Here is a 20,658-nt window from a genome sequence, read left to right on the forward strand (position 1 = left end):
CTACAATGTGTAGTCTGTCCGGATGTTACGTCATGTAGTGCATCTACAATGTGTAGTCTGTCCGGATGTTACGTCATGTAGTGCATTTACAATGCGTAGTCTGTTATGACTGTTTGATTATGACTTGGAGTATGCCACTGTACAACGGATGCACCTTCAAACCGTTAGATAGCGGGAGTAGGATGTATTTACTATTTTAGCGTTGTTATTCAGTTTAGTTCGAATATGCAATCATCACCGTGAATGTGACAATATTTAGCTTCATTGATCAATTACTTCCGAACTTTTAGTGAAATAAGCATTTAACTGTAGGGTTTTGCTCAGTCACGGTGCAATTATTGTTCCAGTTTATCCTTAGCCGCATTCAGTAATTTTAGGTTTTTTGTTCTTTTCCAGGTGAAAATGAAATTGGTGAAAATAAACCTCTGCGAAATTTGAACAATAAACTGTCTTCGATGACAATACCAGAAAGCCAAATCTCGTCAAATACCTTATGTAACGGCGGCTGCAAAAATGAGAATATCGACGCTAATCTGACCACTGTTTTCGAGAAACCAGAGAATAGTGCGAAAACCTGGAAGCTTCCACTAAAAAAGAGAGACTGGTCACGTTCACAGATTTTAAAAACTAAATCTATCGACAAGAAAAATAATTTATCAGATGTTACACTGAAACAGGACAATGTAACACAGACAACAGACACAAACGTGCCATTGGTAAACAGTGGTTGTTTTGATGGTCACGGTAGCCTTGGCAACGGTATCAGTGGAAAAGTAGAATCGGATGTGCCTTCGAACAGCACGCTCCACAGAAATGTAGACACAACTTCGGATTCCAAACATCATTCTACTGGTTATTCATATATTTCTAATATCCATCCAGTTTTGTCTCAAGGTGTTCCTGTGCTTGCGCTACATCCCTCCGGTTCCCATTTTGTTGCTTTAGCCATCCACCCTACACATCTTGCATCGGCTATTGAAAACAGCACTGAATTTAGTCCTGTCAACGATATGGCACTTTTACATCAACCAACGATCGGTTTTCCGTGTGTACCGCCAAATATTTCCAGCATATCACATTATCCATCCGTTCTACAAGATCCGAACTTAACGCATGTGCACGGCGCATCGCCATTTTCACCACCCCTTCTGAGTCGTCAATGCCAGAACGCCCCCACATGTACAAGGTTATACTCCCTTTCGTCCAGTCTGCCTTGTTTGTCCAGTGCCACTTCTCACTCTCCATTGTGTCGCATCAATTCTTCAAACCCATGTCATGATGGCACACCAATCTTACCTTGTAATATCCATACATGTCGTGAACACATCGGATCTCGAGTCCATCTATCACAGGAAACAAGACCAATATTTCACTGCTGACAAGTCTGCACATTCCAATCTAATTTACGAATTTATTTCTAAAGATTCAGGATGTACATTGATGACAAGAATTGTTTGCTTTATTGCTTTCATTTTGCATATTACACAGTATACAATGCGTTAGAAACGTTGTTATGAAAGACTTGTATAACATTTACTCGGGAACATCTTCGCACTACATTCAAATCCTCAAATCATTTTATTGCCTAGCGAAGACCCCGAATATAATTTGAATTTTTGTACGATTAACGCTGGCAGATATATATTTTGAATAATTATATTTTGGTAACAAACGTTTGAATTGTAAAATATTAATTTTCTGGTTAGCTTGGACATTGTCACGTGACGATTATGATAGGTCACTGACCGTTGAGTAATTATCCATCCACCAAGTCATTGTGAGTGGTCAAGTGGTTTTCAACTGTTTTTAAGTATTCTTTTTATGAATATTACAAATATACCTGTCTTTTCTAGACACGGTCATGTAGTTAGACGGTTGTAAACCAGCGCTTATATAAACCAATGATTAGACAATGTTTTAATCAGATTGGTGTAAACCCAATGTATCGAGCATAACGCAGTGTGGACTGTGACGTGACGTTACTGTCGCAACAAGTCGCATATAATCACGTGACCTGTCGAGTCGGAATAGTTCACTACATAAGGCATACTGTAAGACATTGTGGTACAGGAAATTTCGTCATTTCTTTTTTGTACTAATATTGTATTATTTTTTTTTTTGCTTATAAAATGTTTTCTATCTTTTGTTTTCTAAAACGTTTGTGAGTTCATGACAATTCTTGGCTGGCATTCTTGGCTGTCAATTCGCATTTTTTCATTGCTTTGCAATTCCATGAATTGTTATTCGATCGCTTTGCAATGTGTGTAACGTAAGATCATCATCTTTCTCTTCAGTCCGCTATTGAATTTTGTACGAAGCATACATCGGATTTACAGTCTTATCCTATTGATTCACGTGAAATGTTGACGGAACTTCAAAATAAAATATGAGCCTAATAAAAAAAAAGTGTAATGTTGCGTCATTTGTCAATTTGATGTAAAGGAATTGGTCACTAGCAGCCATGGGGGATATTTGGGAAACACAATCTCCCGGTCAATACAAACAAATCCCCAAGCTTCTAACGGTCTGCCCATTTTGTTTATGGAGTTGTTGGTTGGTTGGTAGAATGGAAATGGCTAGTAAAACTAGTAAAACCAGACGATGCATTTTTTGTTGAGTTTTGCAAACAGAAATATTTTAAATAATGTATCAACTATCATGTATCCATATAATAGAGAACACTGAAGATCAAAATATTTTGGGCGCATGTCGTTTATTATCTCAACAGACGACCCAATGCCGGACGACCTAAAAACAGTTACTCTTTGCATGGCACTAACATTAGACTCGGATACAGCGCTTTGATGTAAGAGGTTTCCCAACATAAAGTTGATCTCTTAATTTGACTTCATATTAGCTACATCAGAGGTACATTACTTGGGCTTTACAAGTAGCATGACATGATACCAAGATCCCGTTTCAATCTCGCTCTCGCATAAGCGTTCCCAACTCAGAACAATGCGATTGCGCGTGCCCAAGGTAACTAGGAGGTCCAGGTGGATCAAAATAGCTGCTCACGATATGACGGATTACGAGAACTATATTTTCTGTACATTTTCGATGTATTACATTTTTTCACCATGATAGTGGTAAGAGAAGTTTTATTGCTTTATTACAAACCTTGAACATTGATATATGCAATGTCAAAAGGTCGTAGCATGAGACTTGAATGGGATCATCTTCAACGCAACTGTTTATGTTTTGACAAAGAGATTAAACAGCGAATAAACACCCTCTTCTCACCACCATGTTTTTTTTTTATATTCATGGCTGTTCCAAAAGCAAAATTTCTTCACGGTCCTTGGTTGAAAATCTCCCGTTTCGAACTCATGTCTGAATTCTTCACCAGTCGCCTCGATCTGCTCTGAGATTATGCTTTGTCGCCCACGTGTTAACTTTCCGTTCAAATTCTGTTTGCGTTTTCACGCCACCAGTGGTTGCTTTGGGAAAGTTTGTTTAGACTTTCGTCTCTGTGGTTATTAATATGATTGTATGCCATTATAAAGATGGTTTTCACTGGATTCACTAGTGTCTAAGAATTAAAACAAACCCGTCGCCTTGATGTGCGTTTTCACGTCTAGATGCGAACATACCTTTATACGATGTGAAATACCTCTATACGATGTGAACATACCTTTATACGATGTGACATACCTCTATACGATGCGAACATACCTTTATACGATGCGAACATACCTTTATACGATGAAAACATAATATTATACGATGAGAACATATCTTTATATGATGAAAACATATCTTTATACGACGCGAACATAATATTATACGACGAGAACATACCTCTATACGATGTGAACATATCTTTATACAATGAAAACATACATTAATACGATGTGAACATACCTTTATACGATGTGAACATAATATTATACGATGAGAACATACCTTTATACGATGAAAACATAATATTATACGATGAGAACATACCTTTATACGATGAAAACATACATTAATACGATGTGAACATACCTTTATACGATGCGAACATAATATTATACGATGAGAACATATCTTTATATGATTAAAACATACCTTTATACGATGCGAACATAATATTATACGACGAGAACATACATTTATACAATGCGAACATAATATTATACGATGAAAACATATCTTTATACGATGCGAACAAAATATTATACGATGAGAACATATCTTTATATGATGAAAACATACTTTATACGGTGTGAACATATCTTTATATTATGAAACATACTTTATACGATGAGAACATATCTTTATATGATGAAACATACTTTATACGATGCGAACATAATATTATACGATGAAAACATATCTGTATACGATGCGAACAAATTATTATACGATGAGAACATATCTGTATATGATGAAACATACTTTATACTGTGTGAACATACCTTTATACGATGAAAACATACCTTTATATGATTCGAACATACCTTTATACAATGAAAACATACCTTTATACGATGCGAACATATCTTTATATGATGAAAACATACTTTATACGATGTGAACATATCTTTATATGATGAAAGCATACTTTATACGATGAAAACATAATATTATACGATGAGAACATATCTTTATATGATGAAAACATACTTTATACGGTGTGAACATAACTTTATATGATGAAAACATACTTTATACGGTGTGAACATATCTTTATATGATGAAACATACTTTATACGATGAGAACATATCTTTATATGATGAAACATACTTTATACGGTGTGAACATCCCTTTATACGATGAAAACATACCTTTATACGATGTGAACATGTCTTTATATGATGAAAACATACTTTATACGATGCGAACATAATATTATACGATGAGAACATATCTTTATATGATGAAAACATACCTTTATACGATGTGAACATACCTTTATACGATGAAAACATACCTTTATACGATGAAAACATAATATTATACGATGAGAACATATCTTTATATGGTGTGAACATACCTTTATACAATGAAAACATACCTTTATACGATGCGAACATATCTTTATATGATGAAAACATACTTTATACGGTGTGAACATAACTTTATATGATGAAAACATACTTTATACGATGTGAACATATCTTTATATGATGAAAGCATACTTTATACGATGAAAACATAATATTATACGATGAGAACATATCTTTATATGATGAAAACATACTTTATACGGTGTGAACATAACTTTATATGACGAAAACATACTTTATACGGTTTGAACATATCTTTATATGATGAAACATACTTTATACGATGAGAACATATCTTTATATGATGAAACATACTTTATACGGTGTGAACATCCCTTTATACGATGAAAACATACCTTTATACGATGTGAACATGTCTTTATATGATGAAAACATACTTTATACGATGCGAACATAATATTATACGATGAGAACATATCTTTATATGATGAAAACATACCTTTATACGATGTGAACATACCTTTATACGATGAAAACATACCTTTATACGATGAAAACATAATATTATACGATGAGAACATATCTTTATATGATGAAAACATACTTTATACGGTGTGAACATAATATTATACGATGAGAACATATCTTTATATGATGAAACATACTTTATACGGTGTGAACATAACTTTATATGATGAAAACATACTTTATACGATGTGAACATATCTTTATATGATGAAAGCATACTTTATACGATGAAAACATAATATTATACGATGAGAACATATCTTTATATGATGAAAACATACTTTATACGGTGTGAACATAACTTTATATGACGAAAACATACTTTATACGGTGTGAACATATCTTTATATGATGAAACATACTTTATACGATGAGAACATATCTTTATATGATGAAACATACTTTATACGGTGTGAACATCCCTTTATACGATGAAAACATACCTTTATACGATGTGAACATGTCTTTATATGATGAAAACATACTTTATACGATGCGAACATAATATTATACGATGAGAACATATCTTTATATGATGAAAACATACCTTTATACGATGTGAACATACCTTTATACGATGAAAACATATCTTTATACGATGAAAACATAATATTATACGATGAGAACATATCTTTATATGATGAAAACATACTTTATACGGTGTGAACATAATATTATACGATGAGAACATATCTTTATATGATGAAACATACTTTATACGGTGTGAACATCCCTTTATACGATGAAAACATACCTTTATACGATGTGAACATGTCTTTATATGATGAAAACATACTTTATACGATGCGAACATAATATTATACGATGAGAACATATCTTTATATGATGAAAACATACCTTTATACGATGTGAACATACCTTTATACGATGAAAACATACCTTTATACGATGAAAACATAATATTATACGATGAGAACATATCTTTATATGGTGTGAACATACCTTTATACAATGAAAACACACCTTTATACGATGTGAACATACCTTTATACGATGAAAACATAATATTATACGATGAGAACATATCTTTATATGATGAAAACATACTTTATACGGTGTGAACATAATATTATATGATGAAAACATACCTTTACACGATGTGAACATACCTTTATACGATGAAAACATACCTTTATACGATGAAAACATAATATTATACGATGAGAACATATCTTTATATGATGAAAACATACTTTATACGGTGTGAACATAATATTATACGATGAGAACATATCTTTATACGATGAAAACATACCTTTATACGATGCGAACATAATATTATACGATGAGAACATATCTTTATATGATGAAAATATACTTTATACGGTGTGAACATAATATTATACGATGAGAACATATCTTTATATGATGAAAACATACCTTTATACGATGTGAACATACCTTTATACGATGTGAACATACCTTTATACGATGAAAACATATCTTTATAGAATGCAAACATATATTATACGATGAGAACATATCTTTATACGATGAATATATACCTTTATACGATGCGAACATAATATTATACGATGAGAACATAATATTATACAATGAAAACATATCTTTATATGATGAAAACATACTTTATACGGTGTATACGTTCCATTCAGATCGAATGGCGCCTTCTCGTGCCCCCCCCCCCCCAGCGTTCGAGGGCGTGCGACATACAGTAAATCGTGGTGAAATCTGTCAAGGGTTAATGTTGAGGCTTCGGCCGAATAAATGTTCCTTAGCTGGCGTAGATGCTTTTACACCAGTTTTTTGATTATTTTTTTCACCTCGTAACGATTAACCGATTTAGAACTAGCATGTTGGCAATCGGAAAACATGTTGGCACAGTTTCACTTAGACTGGCAAAGTCGGAACTTCTTTTTTGTTTTACAGAAAGAAAATTGTATTTAATTGTCAATTTAGCCTTTTTAGAGTGATCGCAAAAACTAAAGTGACCGCGACTTTCGCGGTCACGCTAGTTTTCGGGATCGCGCTAAAATAACATAAAACAGTACAAGCCAGTCTAAGTTTCACTGAAAAGACGGTTTTGTCATTGCTCATGAATATTAATTAATGATTTTCAAGCCATGACATGATTGGTTGAAATAATCGTACATTTGCACTAATTAATATTAATGGTGATTTTTCAAAACCAGCACATAAAATTACGTACCATTTTACGCTAAAATAATGAGGATTTGGTTATAGTGGTGTTCGACTGTTCGGCGAATATAACGAGAAGTCTGGTACGCGATGTGTCCGAAAAGTTGAATGCGCATACCCCGTCTATTTTATAGTCCTTTAGCGAAATTTCTCATTTATAAATTATAGCGGAACGCGCACGCGATCGTGGAGCGCAACCGTTCTTCGTCGGTGGCGGCGCTGTTAAATATCTATTACGACTTTCATGTTGATGATAAATTACGGCTTTCTCTATCTGTCCAATATGTGAAGATTCGGCGAAGAAATTGAATAGAGAGAGTATGACGCAGTATCCATTTAATGTGTATTATTTGATCACATTATTTTATTAATTATTATTTCACTAATTACCTATGGAAACCGGCACACTTACATTTACGTCATTCCACGAATTTTCCAAAGTAGAATGTATCAGTGATCTAATACTTTTGCCTAATGTCCTAACTCCTTGGTATATTTTATCGTCCTTTAGCAGAAATTCTCTTTTATAGCGGAACATAAACGCGATTCGTCGGTGGCGGCGCTGTTAAATATTTTTTACAACTCTCACGTACGCCGCTATTGATAACTTACGGCTTTCTCTATTTTTATCCAATTTTATCAAATCGGTGAAGAAATTAAATATAGATATAATGGCACAGTATCTAGTTTGTGCGTATATTTATTACGCATCGTAATCTATTAATTAATACATTAATAGCTAGTTACGAGTGGAAGCCTTGGCATGCCACTAGTACAACTACATTACATTTATCTTTAAAAGCTGAATATATCACTGATCCAACACTTTTTTCTAACGCCCTTGCTTAAACGCAATAAAATCACGTGTAGAATGCACTCCAAACAAGGAACTAGCAGCGTAAACTGATGGTAGATTTACGCAATTTAAGTTTCATTTATCATGATTCAGTAAAGAAATCACTGAAACGATTCGTAAAATACGTGCATATCGATGTCTGACTTCAGTAAATTGTGACTGAAAAACCACTCTGTAAATTGTACGAGAATAAGGAGGTAAGGAAGAAAAAATAGAAACTAAGCGATAAAAACTATACTCCAAAAAATATACTCCAAAGTAAAAACAATAATTTTTATCATTATGCACTTTCTCTATCTATTATCAAGCTAATATTTTGCACGCACAAATCACGTGATTTCCAGATGGTCGACATTGCTTAATTGCCATGAAAATACGTGTAGTTATGTTTTGGGGCAGACGCGCTCACTGGCCGATGGCGGCACACATTATTCAAACACTAATTACTAATATTGCGCAGCTCCATTGACAATTATAGTCTTTAATAAAGTTCAATCGGAAATGGGTGAACTTGACTAAAGCATTAACCTTTTTTTCTCCTGAAATCCTGGTCTATTTCAACATTCACGTATCATGCTCAATGGAGAATGATAGTTTGGAGTGGAGATTCAACACACTATATATTTTACTGCGTCATATTATTTAACGAGGCTTACGTCAACAGTGGTTGGAATAGTGAATGCACGCTACCGAGCCTTGTTGACTAATATCTGACTTTGTCTCAATAGTCAATTAGCACATACCTAACATATCAGTACACGTTTTTGGTCTTGTAAAGAAAACGATGTTGTTTTTAATGTTGTGTATATATAACCTGTTCGATGCATGTATTGGTATTTTAATGAGGTGTAGCCACCAGTTGGACAGACAGTCGTATCTTTCCATTATTTTGTTCACATATATCAGCGAGATGGTATCTCCGACTATACAAGGCACTATGCTGCTTGCTGTTTTCCTATGTTTAGCTATTAGATTTTCACTACCATTGGAACAAGATGGCGTAACACAGGTAGGTGTCCGAGTGTACTCAATATTGTGAAGTTTGCAATTTCTGTTGATAGTAAATTAATAAGAGTACCATAATGTAATTGTGTAGTCTGCAGTCTGAATCGTTGTTTACTTACTTATTTAACAGGGGCTAACAAAATAGTTGCAAAATTAAAAAAGAATCATAATCTAAATAAATTAGAAAAAAAAACATGGTTAGTTGGTAAAAAAAGAAACAAACAAACAGACAAATCTTTCTTGTGTTCCATAGATTGATGATGAACACAAAACTGTCTCTTGAATTTCTTTGCACCACATTATTAAAACAAGGGCATATACTTCTCAACATTTACCCATTTATTGATAATTAAAAAACGGTTTGAGAACGTTAACGACCTGTTTGGAATATTATTATGTTTATTGCAAAACAAAAGGCAATTGACCAAAAGAGCAAATGCAATTTCATTTAACGGAATTAAGTGCATACAATGATAACAATGAAGTTCTGCTTTTTGTGGCGAAATGGAAAAAAAACTAGCTAACTGGTTTAAATTGGTATCATTTCTTGAACTCATAAGGGATATAAATTTGTTATTGGGTTAGTGCAAAACCACACGGGCAAAACACTCTGTTCCAATACTATGATAACGAGAGCATATAGCTATAAAATGATATTCGTTCTCAATATAAATTGATTGCGTTCAACAGAGTATTCACAAAATCTATTATCAAGGGGCACATCTGCATGCCTCCCCTTTCAATACGCAAATTGTGAGACTAATAGCGTAATCAAACAACGCAACTATAAATTTGAAAACATGGATACAAGACAAATATTCTTCTTGACCAAGTGATGACGGAGTTTGAAAAAGGAATAAGCAGTGTCGTCGTGACAGACGTGTTGCACACAATCTGTACTTCTCTGTGTGGACTGTAAAAGATGCGCGGCCGAATCCAAAGCGAAACAGCAAGCTTTTATATTAAACGTCCTATTTACCGACGTCATAATACGTTGATAATATATTTTTTTAAATAACATTTATGAGGAAATCTATTAGCCCCCATCTGTAATAATTTCAGCCAGTAGCTAATGCATCTTTTAAAGTAGATAACATAGAGAGTAAATCGACCCCATTCGCCAACAGCTGATAAAATGCTTGAGTTATTACTTACACCGAGTAGAAATTATACCATATAACAAGGTTGGCACAATGATGGAATCAAATAATTTATATGAATCAGACATATTCATGCCACCTAGTTTTCGAATCAATTCTTTGAGTTGAAACATTGCTCCTTTTTTTTTTACTCTGTGCTGATTGGTTTAACCTGGTCAGATTCCAACTTAGTCTGGATGAAAATAATACACCAAGATACTTGTACTGAGGGACAATCTTAATTTCATGATCTCGATAGAACCATTATTTACATTGTTTTAGATAACCACCCCTGCGAAAAACAATTATCTGTGTTTTGTTTATGTTTAGAGTTAGGCACCAGTGAAAACAAAATTGGTGCGCTTTATTTATTTGTCGTAAGTATGTATTGGCATATCAGAATTCACGGCTACGTCATCCGTGTACATCAAGATATGACATTTTTGAAGATCTTTATCAATGCAAACACTCTCACGTCCAGTAGTACTAGTGTATGAAACGAGATCATTGGTAAATATAGTGAATAATATAGGGTTAAGCATACAACATTGACGTGTCCTGATAGTGCATTTAAAATATTCAGTGAGACCACCAGATGAAATAACACAAGAATGCAACTTACTGTACATTGAGCGGATAGCCGACACTAATTTGCCATGTATACCATAATTGATTAGTTTTGACCACAGAAAATCGGGTAGAATGGAGTCAAACGTCTTTGCGAAATCAATAAAAATACAGTAGAAACGACCATTTGTCTTTGTTAAATGTTTTGTTGCCATGGCTTGGGGTGTGAAAATGCTGTCAATTGTACTGTAGCCTCGCCGAAAACCACATAGCGCTTCAGATAATATACAATTCTCACGACTCCAGAAGTCCAGACGTGAAATTCGGATTGTTGTTAAAATCTTACTTGTTACTGATATAAGAGAGATACCCCTGTAATTGTTGACATCAGAACGATCACCTTTTTTATGTAGTGGCGAGATAATGGCTTTACACCAGGTTAATGGAAAGTTGCAGCTGGAGAGTATGGTATTGAATAGAAGCAATAAGACAGGACCAATGTGAATCCAGCTATGTTTAAATAGTTCTATTACAAGGCCATCACCTTTTTTATGTAGTGGCGAGATAATGGCTTTACACCAGGTTAATGAAAGTTGCAGCTGGGAAGTATGTTATTGAATAGAAGCAATAAGACAGGACCAATGTGTTTCCAGCTATGTTTAAATAGTTCTATTACAAGACCGTCGAGACCCCGGGTCTTGTTATTTGGCAAGCTTGTGATCGTCTTCTCAATTTCCAATATAGTTATATTTGTATTCAAATCACGTGGTACATCGATTATCAACACACTGGTCACAGTGCTCGTCGTGTAGTACTTACAAAGTTCCCAATCACAGCTTTTTTGAATTCATTGGCAGGTGAGATTGGTGTGTTTAACAGGCAATGAATTACTTGTACCAACGGTCCGCTTTAATTTCATCGGTTAAGGGCGCATTATATTTAATATTTCGCAAAAGAGCACAGAATTTCACAGAATCTTGTTTTGCTTCTAAAAGCCTGTTTAGAATAGTGCTTCTAGTAAAATCGCGGGCCAGTACAATCGCTATCACAAAGAGGCTATTGACTGTCGATAAAGACTAAGTTGGCGTTTTAACTAAGTACTATGTCGATTTGGGGTTTCAGGTGTTTTTTTATGAGCCTCCATCGCGGGTTGTGTTGTCACATTGTATGTGTGTTACGTAACTGCTTATAATACAACAGTGGGCCAATGAGTGAATGACCTGAAGAAATCACACCTGATTCATCTTGAAATCGTTGGTTCAAAATTCGGGTGTTGCTTCTCAAAAATACTTTTGAAACAGTGAATGGGAAGTTTTACTATCCACTCGGATTATATGCGAGCAGCCTCGTTCTGAAAAACAGTAAATACGGACAGTTCAGAAAAGTAACATTCATTTTTCCAGGCATTGAAAACCAAGAAATTAAAAATACTTTCCTAGTAAACGTTGAACGAAAACTGAACGCTATGGAAGGTTGGCGGATGTTAGAACAATAGATTACTAGTATATCATGCTAGCACTATGGCTTTGCTTTAAACATTTGGTTGGCTATTTTTTTTGTAATTACCCGGAAAATATTGTGATTTAGTTCAGCTTTAAATCTTCTGCATTGAACAATATTGGATGTTTTGTCATGTTCACACTTTAGTTAATTTTATTTTTTTGTTTTACTGTTGTTTTAATTTCTGTTTTAGTCATTTGTACAATTTATTGATAATCTAAACACCTGAGATATAATTGTACTAATTCGGTTCACAAAAAATATCATGAACACTTTTTCATTATTTTCATTTGTTAATTAATTGAAAACTGTTGAAACCATATTTGTCCATCTTGTGTCTTGTTCATTTTACTTTGTTCTTGTTAAGGCTGATACAAAATGCTGTATGTCTGGGTGTGCTGGTATCCCCGGAATACCAGGTACGCATGGACAGCATGGCCATGGCGGTCCCAAAGGTGAACCGGGCGACGTTGGTGCTCCTGGACCAAAGGGTCCCCCAGGAAAAGACGGGGAGAAACCGCCAGCCCGCAACATCAAACAATGTGCCTGGCAGAACATCAACGATGATCGAAATAATGCCATTGTTAAGGTAGGTTCATAGTTTAGGAATACGGCTTGATTTGGGGATAGAGTTCCCCCCTAGTAGCTACTCTTTAGTCTGTAATATCACGCCCGTGCGCTCGTTTTTTTAATGCACAATATTCTTTAAAAGGCGGACAAATTTGTATCACAAGCGGTGCTGAAATTCCTAGAAAAATTATCACTTTGTCATAGAATAAAGATGAACCCTGCGGTTTACAGTTAGTTATTCCCGAATCCGTATTATACTGTACTGGTAAAGGCTCTGGCGGGGCGCGACACGCGTTAAAATACACCTGTCACGTCACAGTGGTGGACCGCTATGAGCCGCGCCGCGCCCTGGCACGCGACGCTCTGCCAGTCAAAAAAGTGACGCCTGGCTGTTGCGATGGTAAACGGGGCCCGGTAGTCACACTTGGCGGCTTGTGGATGACCCAAGGGCGGTAGGCAAAAGTGTAAGATAAGTCAGGACGAATGACAATTTTTAAATATTGACGATTTATTTGAATAATGACAATAAAATACATTTACTTTGAATAACTATGTCTAAATGTACCTTATATATGTACACAATTCTGGCTGTACCATTCGCTTATATTATTTAATTCCACATTCGATTTGAAACGCATTGTATCCTTTGAGCCCAATCTGATTAAAATCTGATGTAGTGTACGGGCTTTAATTATTTTGGCTATAAACTTATTTTAATTTTATTTTTTTATTACTTTTGTTATTAATGCCTTTTTATTTTATTATTTTACTTTGATTTTTAATTTTTATTTTTTTCTAATTCCGCCCTACATACATCAGATGTGTGTAGGGCGGAATTAAAAAAAATCACAAAATCAGATTGCCTTCGAGCCGTAAGTTATGAGTTAGCGGCATAAGTAGTATTGAACAGCGCCACCACCGGCTTTTTGGAGGAGGCAAATATCCAAAAGGAACGATTTTGTTGTCGGCTTCACGCTCGCGTGCACATTTCTCGTTTCCTTAGTTTCGGCCATAAAATATTTATCGAAACTATGATATAGACGAGGTATGACACAGTGTGTCCCATTTTCGAACACACCACGTACCCACGTAGTTGACGGTCGAGTGACAAATAACCACATCATCATTATTTTAGCGTAAAATTGTTTGTAATTTTTATGTGATGGTTTTGAATTTTTTTTATGAATACAGAAATAAACCAAACTGTTTAATGTACATATTGAAAACTTTGCTTGGTCGAGCCTATTTTTTGAGTTATGGCACCCTAACGCCGGCTGTACAAATATTGTTCAAAATCAGAGTCATCCCGGGAAGTTGATTGCTAACAACGCATCAGTAACTGCAGTATTGCGAGGGTATATCGTTGTTTTAGTGCCGGTGAGATTATTTCGACCGTCATCGAACTAGGGTAGTGTATACTCTTCAGAACCCAGAACCTCAGAGCCTCAGAACTCAGAACCAACTTTTCAAAACCTCAAAACCAACTTCTCAGAACCCAATTTCAAAATAGCTTCCTTATCATCGGAAGTCATCTTTTAGGTTAGGGTTAGGGTTAGCATTTATTAGACAATTAGACAAAAAACAAAACAAAATGCCTGTCTGGATCAATAAAAGTCGAAACAACCTAGACTAGAAGTCAATTCACCAGTCCAGTCAACTATGGCTCCCTAAGTTGCTTATATTTAATCAGATACTATTTCGTCATCATACTTTGTTACCTTACCTGTTTATACCTCATGAGGGCGTTTTTTATGGCAAGATGGCGCAAACGGAAGTCCTTCGCAGGTTTATGGTTTCTCATATTTAAATCATCATAACTCTGAAGATAATCATTCGTTTTTATTTATTTTTTCAAATTTATAATCAATATACATAACTTGATAAATACAAACACCAAAATAGGCTCTATTTAGTTCTCCTTTAATATGACCACACTCAACCCCAAAAATATGCAAATTACCTAAATCCAGTTATTTCCTTTGATCTCACAACCATTGAGCCGATTTCGTTCATATTTGGTAGGATTACACCTTGGCACGAGTAGATGTGCTTCTGACAGTAATGACCACGCCCTCTCAAAAATATGCAAATTAGATCAATGCAGTTATTTGCTGCTATCTCTACCACCAACGTGTCGATTTTATTCATATTTGGTATGATAACACCTTGGAACGAGTAGATGTGCTTCTGACAGTAATGACCACACTCTCCAAAAAATATGCAAATTAGATCAATGCAGTTATTTGCTGCTATCTCTACCACCAACGTGTCGATTTTATTCATATTTGGTATGATAACACCTTGGAACGAGTAGATGTGCTTCTGACAGTAATGACCACACTCTCCAAAAAATATGCAAATTAGATCAATGCAGTTATTTGCTGCTATCTCTACCACCAACGTGTCGATTTTATTCATATTTGGTATGATAACACCTTGGAACGAGTAGATGTGCTTCTGACAGTAATGACCACACACTCTAAAAAATATGCAAATTAGATCAATGCAGTTATTTGCTGCTATCTCTACCACCACCATGTCGATTTTATTCATATTTGGTATGATTACACCTTGGAACGAGTAGATGTGCCTTTGGCAGTGATGACCACGCCCTCCCAACAATATGCAAATTAAAACAATGCAGTTATTTGCTCTTATCGCAGCCACCAATGCGACGATTGTATTCGTATTTGGCATCAAAACAGATATTTATGTGAACATTTGTATTGATATAGTTGTGCAAATCTGTTTGTTTTTTCAGGCCAATTCGCACATACCAACGAGCTAAAATTGCATAATTATGTTTTAGCTAAATCATGTTCTAACAACAGTTCATTTTGATGGAGCAAAACAACAAAATATTTATGTTTATGGTCATCTTGTCAGTTCACATCACAACATTTTACGCGTTTTATTTTACTTCAGCTTGCGTATCATATTTTATTCAGACAACTCTCCCTGGACACGGCACGGCACTGTACGTTATTCATGTGCTTTACTGAAGTTGAAATTCCCGAATTGATAGCGTTTGTGCGCTTACTTGACGTCAACAAACAAGAAGGCGGGACAAATTTCGAATGTTCCAAACGCACAGACACACAGTACACCGCTCACCCGTGTTTCCAAATCGCAGCGTAAAAAATCACATGAAATGAAAGGGTCATTATCTTTCAACAAACTCGTATCAGGGAATTGTTTTCAATCACTATTGTTATTTACTCTGTGCGCATTCATTAGTCAGTTGATACCACGTGTATTAGCTATTGCGCCAGAAACATGCATAACAAAACGTCCGATGTCTTTCTTATTGTGTTCAAAACACCTTTATAATGTTTTATCGTTGAAAGGTTACTGTTTACCTGTTCTTTATGCTTACTTACCAGGAATGTGAATTCACAAAATACTCTAACGAGTCAGCACTCCGGGTTGTGTGGAGCGGAAATCTCCGTGTTGTGTCAAATGATGGCGCCTGTAACCGCTGGTTTTTCACTTTCAATGGCGAAGAGTGTTCCAACCCACTACCAATAGATACGGTAATTGGCAATCATCAAGGTGTTAATCATCTGAGAGGCTCGACAGGTTAGCAATTAAGTAACTCATTCTATGGGATGTAAAGCTTCCGAGCCAATTCTTTTACAGTCTACTGTTGAGCGCATCAAGAAAAGACATATGTGTGTGTTAGGGGTGTGTTAGCCCTGGTTCACTGCTTGTATTTAGGCATACCAGTGACTTGCGCCACCAACGACAATAAGCTCATGTGCGTTAAATTTTGAGACTATTTTTATTTGAATGTTATTTTAGTGCCAGGTAATCACTAAGGGGCCTACCAGAATTTACGACAATGAGAGCCTAGTAAGACAAAAAAGTGGATGGCGGTGGGTTAGTGATATTTCTTACTAGCCGTTGGAAATATGGTTCATTGTACGTCCCTGACGTCCATTCGTGTTTCAAATTCCTCAATGGACTATTTTTGAGGTAAATTATAGGAGACCCTAAACGACTAAAATGACGACTACAAACGCAACATTAATTGCCATTGAACAAATGGCAGGGCTTGGTACTGCCAAATGTGGATTGTGTATACAAATTATGCTATGTCGAATAACCACATGTAAAAAAAAAGAATGTGTCGTAAATATTATTCTGCCAGTACGCAATATTAACTGCACTGTAAACTAGTTGGGTAGTTTGATAGAAATAGTGTCCCTCGGAGGAAAACTAGTCCTTCACATCAAAATGGCACCTATACCTATACGTATTGCTCAATCGAACTGAGGTGAGGAATTGAGATGACACGTTGTCGTCTTATTTCCAATGAATAATGTTTCTTTGAGCTATGATGGTACGCACTGTACGTACTGCTTAATAATTAGTTTTATGTGTGGGTAAAATCAGTTGTATGCTAATATATCGTGTTTCTTTCAGTGGAAGGACTGTGTTTTGGGATCCCAGGAAGTCGTCAGGTTTACGTAGATTTCCGTGTCAGTGGTTGCTTTGGTGAAAATATTGGCGATGCCTTCACTGGGTGGAACTCTGTTTCAAGGATTATTATCGAAGAAATTATGCTGTCAACTTAATACTTCACTCAAAGAACTTTAATGAGAACTGTAATTATTTACGTGTACTAGCACTTTGCAGTACTGTGAATAATTCTCTTTTATTCTTAATCTGCAAATCATTGGCGGCTCGGTGGCGCATGGCTGACACTGACAAAGCCGCTGGTCAGCGCCACCAAGCGACAATAGTGAGCGGCGTTCATGGAGATATAGAAGGCTGGTTTCTTTCGTAAAAATTCTTATACCAAATAAAAAAAAAATGTTATTTAGTATGTTTGTGACCCAATATAACAGTATTTAGTTAGTCTGTTTTATAAGCCATTCGTTTGTTCTATAAATTTGTATGTATTTTAGTATTATAGAGCCGAGAGTAAACCAAGCGACACAACGCCATGTATGTGACGGGACTGGAAGTTCACGGCGATCAATTAGCTGTCAAAAGTGTCAATGGCCTGTATACAAGGACGTATCTTATCAGAGTGATTGACTGGTTTAACTAATTAACAAGTAACACTTCAATTTTACATCTTATCTCTCTGACAAGAAACGTAGTTTACTCTTGAATGCATCATATCGACACTAACATTGAAAATCACTAACATACATGTAGTTATCATTCGTTGTGATCGAAATACGTGTTACGGTGCAAGCCGAGGAAATCCTTTGGTATATAGACACAACATGGTATCTTATCTTACTACTTTGCGGTTAGACCTTTGGAGCGTAATGCATGAAGACAAACCGGGTAGACTAACCTGATCTCACGTGACACTGTATGTTGAAGGAACAAATTTGATTAATCGTGCGCGTATTTGATGATCATTTGAGGGTCGGGGTTTGTTCCTGCAATGACTTTTGACAGAATAAAAAGTAATACAATCTGTTCGGCTCCTTAGTGTTTCAGTGGTCTCCAAATGGCCGTCCATTCCTCGATGTAAGATCAAATTTGGGTCCCGAAACAGGTGTAGTTGGGACGTAATACCATATATGGTACACGAGGAATGTACAGTCCTCGGTGTCTGACCGACCCAAAATACTAAACGGATTATCGGGGAATTATTGACTCTCTTCTTTCAAAGGGGAAGGTCTAGACATTGAGCGACACCCTATGCAGATACATGGATCTGTGAGTGTAACAGAAGATTGCACTACTTGACACCGTGACAATCTCTTCTTCAATATGAGTAAATATATCAACTTTAGGGTTCCATGTACAAAGGAATATGGGTGTTGTATACACAGTATTCTCTAATGCACCACTTTTGAAATATAGATTGTAGCTGATAATGCTACTACTCGAATATTTTCGTGTTTGTATTAACAGATTATGTGGCCTGCATAACTCAACGTGATATGCATACCCGACACCTAAGTAATATGCGACAGCTGTGTGCGAATAAAATACTTGCAATTTGTATATTATTTGATAAAAGAAACGTATAATATTACACACAAATGTGACCCGAAAATATTTGCTATGTGTATGTATCGAGCAGAATAGTTGTGACGGACATCCCCGAAGCGTACAGTTCTTGTAACACCATTCAGACAAATCGGACGACTATAAGTAAATAGAGTTTCATACAATGAAACATTGATGAAATATATTGTGACAAGTATTGACACCAAGTTTATCGTACATTATTGACTCCCTCTTGCCCCTTGCCCCTGTAATAATAATTAATACGATTAGATAAGAACATATGCCAGGTGTTCTCGTTAAAAGTGTACTCAACTATCGTACCAAAGTCATGAACCTTAGCTAGCCATATATTAACTGAATCCTGCTGAAATTGAGTTCCCAGCACGATGCAGTATACGCCGCGGTGATTCATAACACTATACCTTTTATTAAGGAAAAGCTGTTCAACTCTGGATTGCGCTGTTTTCTTTCATTGTAAATTTAATTTATTATTAGTAAATACATTTGCTATGAGTTCGGGCTTACTAGTAACTGCTCAATGTCAACTGCCAGAATTCTATTCCGTTCAATTTTATCTCTCTGTCTCGTTATCAAAAAACAAATCATTACACAGAAGTTCTGTTATTAGATGAACATAAATTTATTTGATGCCGACTGGCGGCCATTATTCATCCCAGAACCGAATATTATATATGTGAGATGTTATGGTCAATTGTGAGTAATTTAAGGTATAAAAGTGGTGAGTTTAAAATCATGGTGGGTTAATACTGCACGATATCATGACTGCGCATGCGTTATGCGAGTCTCGCAACTTACAACAAAGTTAAAACAATGGAGCGGCTGCTAAACTCACATATTCCATAAAATATTATTCATTGGCCGCGATATAATTGCTGTCATATCGCGTTTAAATGGACCATCTGATGTAGCTAACAACAAACCAAAAATCAAGACAACACCGAGTATTAGAATACGTGAAAACGCACACGCACATTTATGACGATTATGCCACTTCCAAACCAATCAATATCAAAGCTAACTTCCCAAAAACTTTAATGTCACTTCGCCCTGTGCTAAAGCCAGAGAGGCGGACAATTCTATTCAATGCGGTATATATTTATACGGACATTACAGTAACAAAGACTGGTCATAAACATTCTTACTGGATTGACGCTTTATCTAGTGTGAACCACAGTCCCTCTATCTATCTATATAGATGGACTGTGTGTAAACGAAAAATATCGTCCGCCGAACAATTTAATTTAATGAGTGACAATTTACCGTCATTGCACATCCACAAAGTAACATAAAATTTCAGGAAGGGTCACACTTAAATATGAATAACTCCAGGAAAAATGACCGCTAATATATAGCCTG

At 35.7% G+C, this 20,658-nt stretch overlaps 2 protein-coding genes and 1 long non-coding RNA gene across 3 annotated transcripts in view; 2 read left to right on the top strand and 1 right to left on the bottom strand.

The window, feature by feature from the left end:
• Positions 1 to 1,379, top strand: part of LOC102803355 (uncharacterized) — a 44,883-nt gene extending 43,504 nt beyond the window's left edge. The window contains exon 7 of the mRNA XM_078007389.2: positions 397 to 1,379. Within this exon, the coding sequence (XP_077863515.2) occupies positions 397 to 1,379 (983 nt within the window). The remainder of the gene's footprint in view (positions 1 to 396) is intronic.
• A 703-nt stretch (positions 1,380 to 2,082) lies between these two features.
• On the bottom strand, positions 2,083 to 16,741 carry LOC146747987 (uncharacterized). Its single transcript, XR_014929002.1, has 2 exons — positions 16,683 to 16,741; positions 2,083 to 2,392 (listed from the first exon to the last, which is right to left on the bottom strand). It is a non-coding gene; the product is annotated as an uncharacterized LOC146747987 (long non-coding RNA).
• LOC100376398 (collagen triple helix repeat-containing protein 1-like) lies at positions 9,370 to 18,739 on the top strand. Its single transcript, XM_085497230.1, has 4 exons — positions 9,370 to 9,530; positions 13,100 to 13,321; positions 16,686 to 16,881; positions 17,728 to 18,739. The coding sequence occupies exons 1-4, from the start codon at positions 9,432 to 9,434 to the stop codon at positions 17,877 to 17,879; spliced, it is 669 nt and encodes a 222-aa protein (XP_085353356.1). The 5' UTR covers positions 9,370 to 9,431; the 3' UTR covers positions 17,880 to 18,739.
• Positions 18,740 to 20,658: the final 1,919 nt, after the last annotated feature.

This window comes from Saccoglossus kowalevskii, chromosome 3, assembly GCF_978046115.1.
Source record: "Saccoglossus kowalevskii chromosome 3, keSacKowa6.1, whole genome shotgun sequence".
In the NCBI taxonomy this organism is placed as follows: domain Eukaryota; kingdom Metazoa; phylum Hemichordata; class Enteropneusta; family Harrimaniidae; genus Saccoglossus; species Saccoglossus kowalevskii.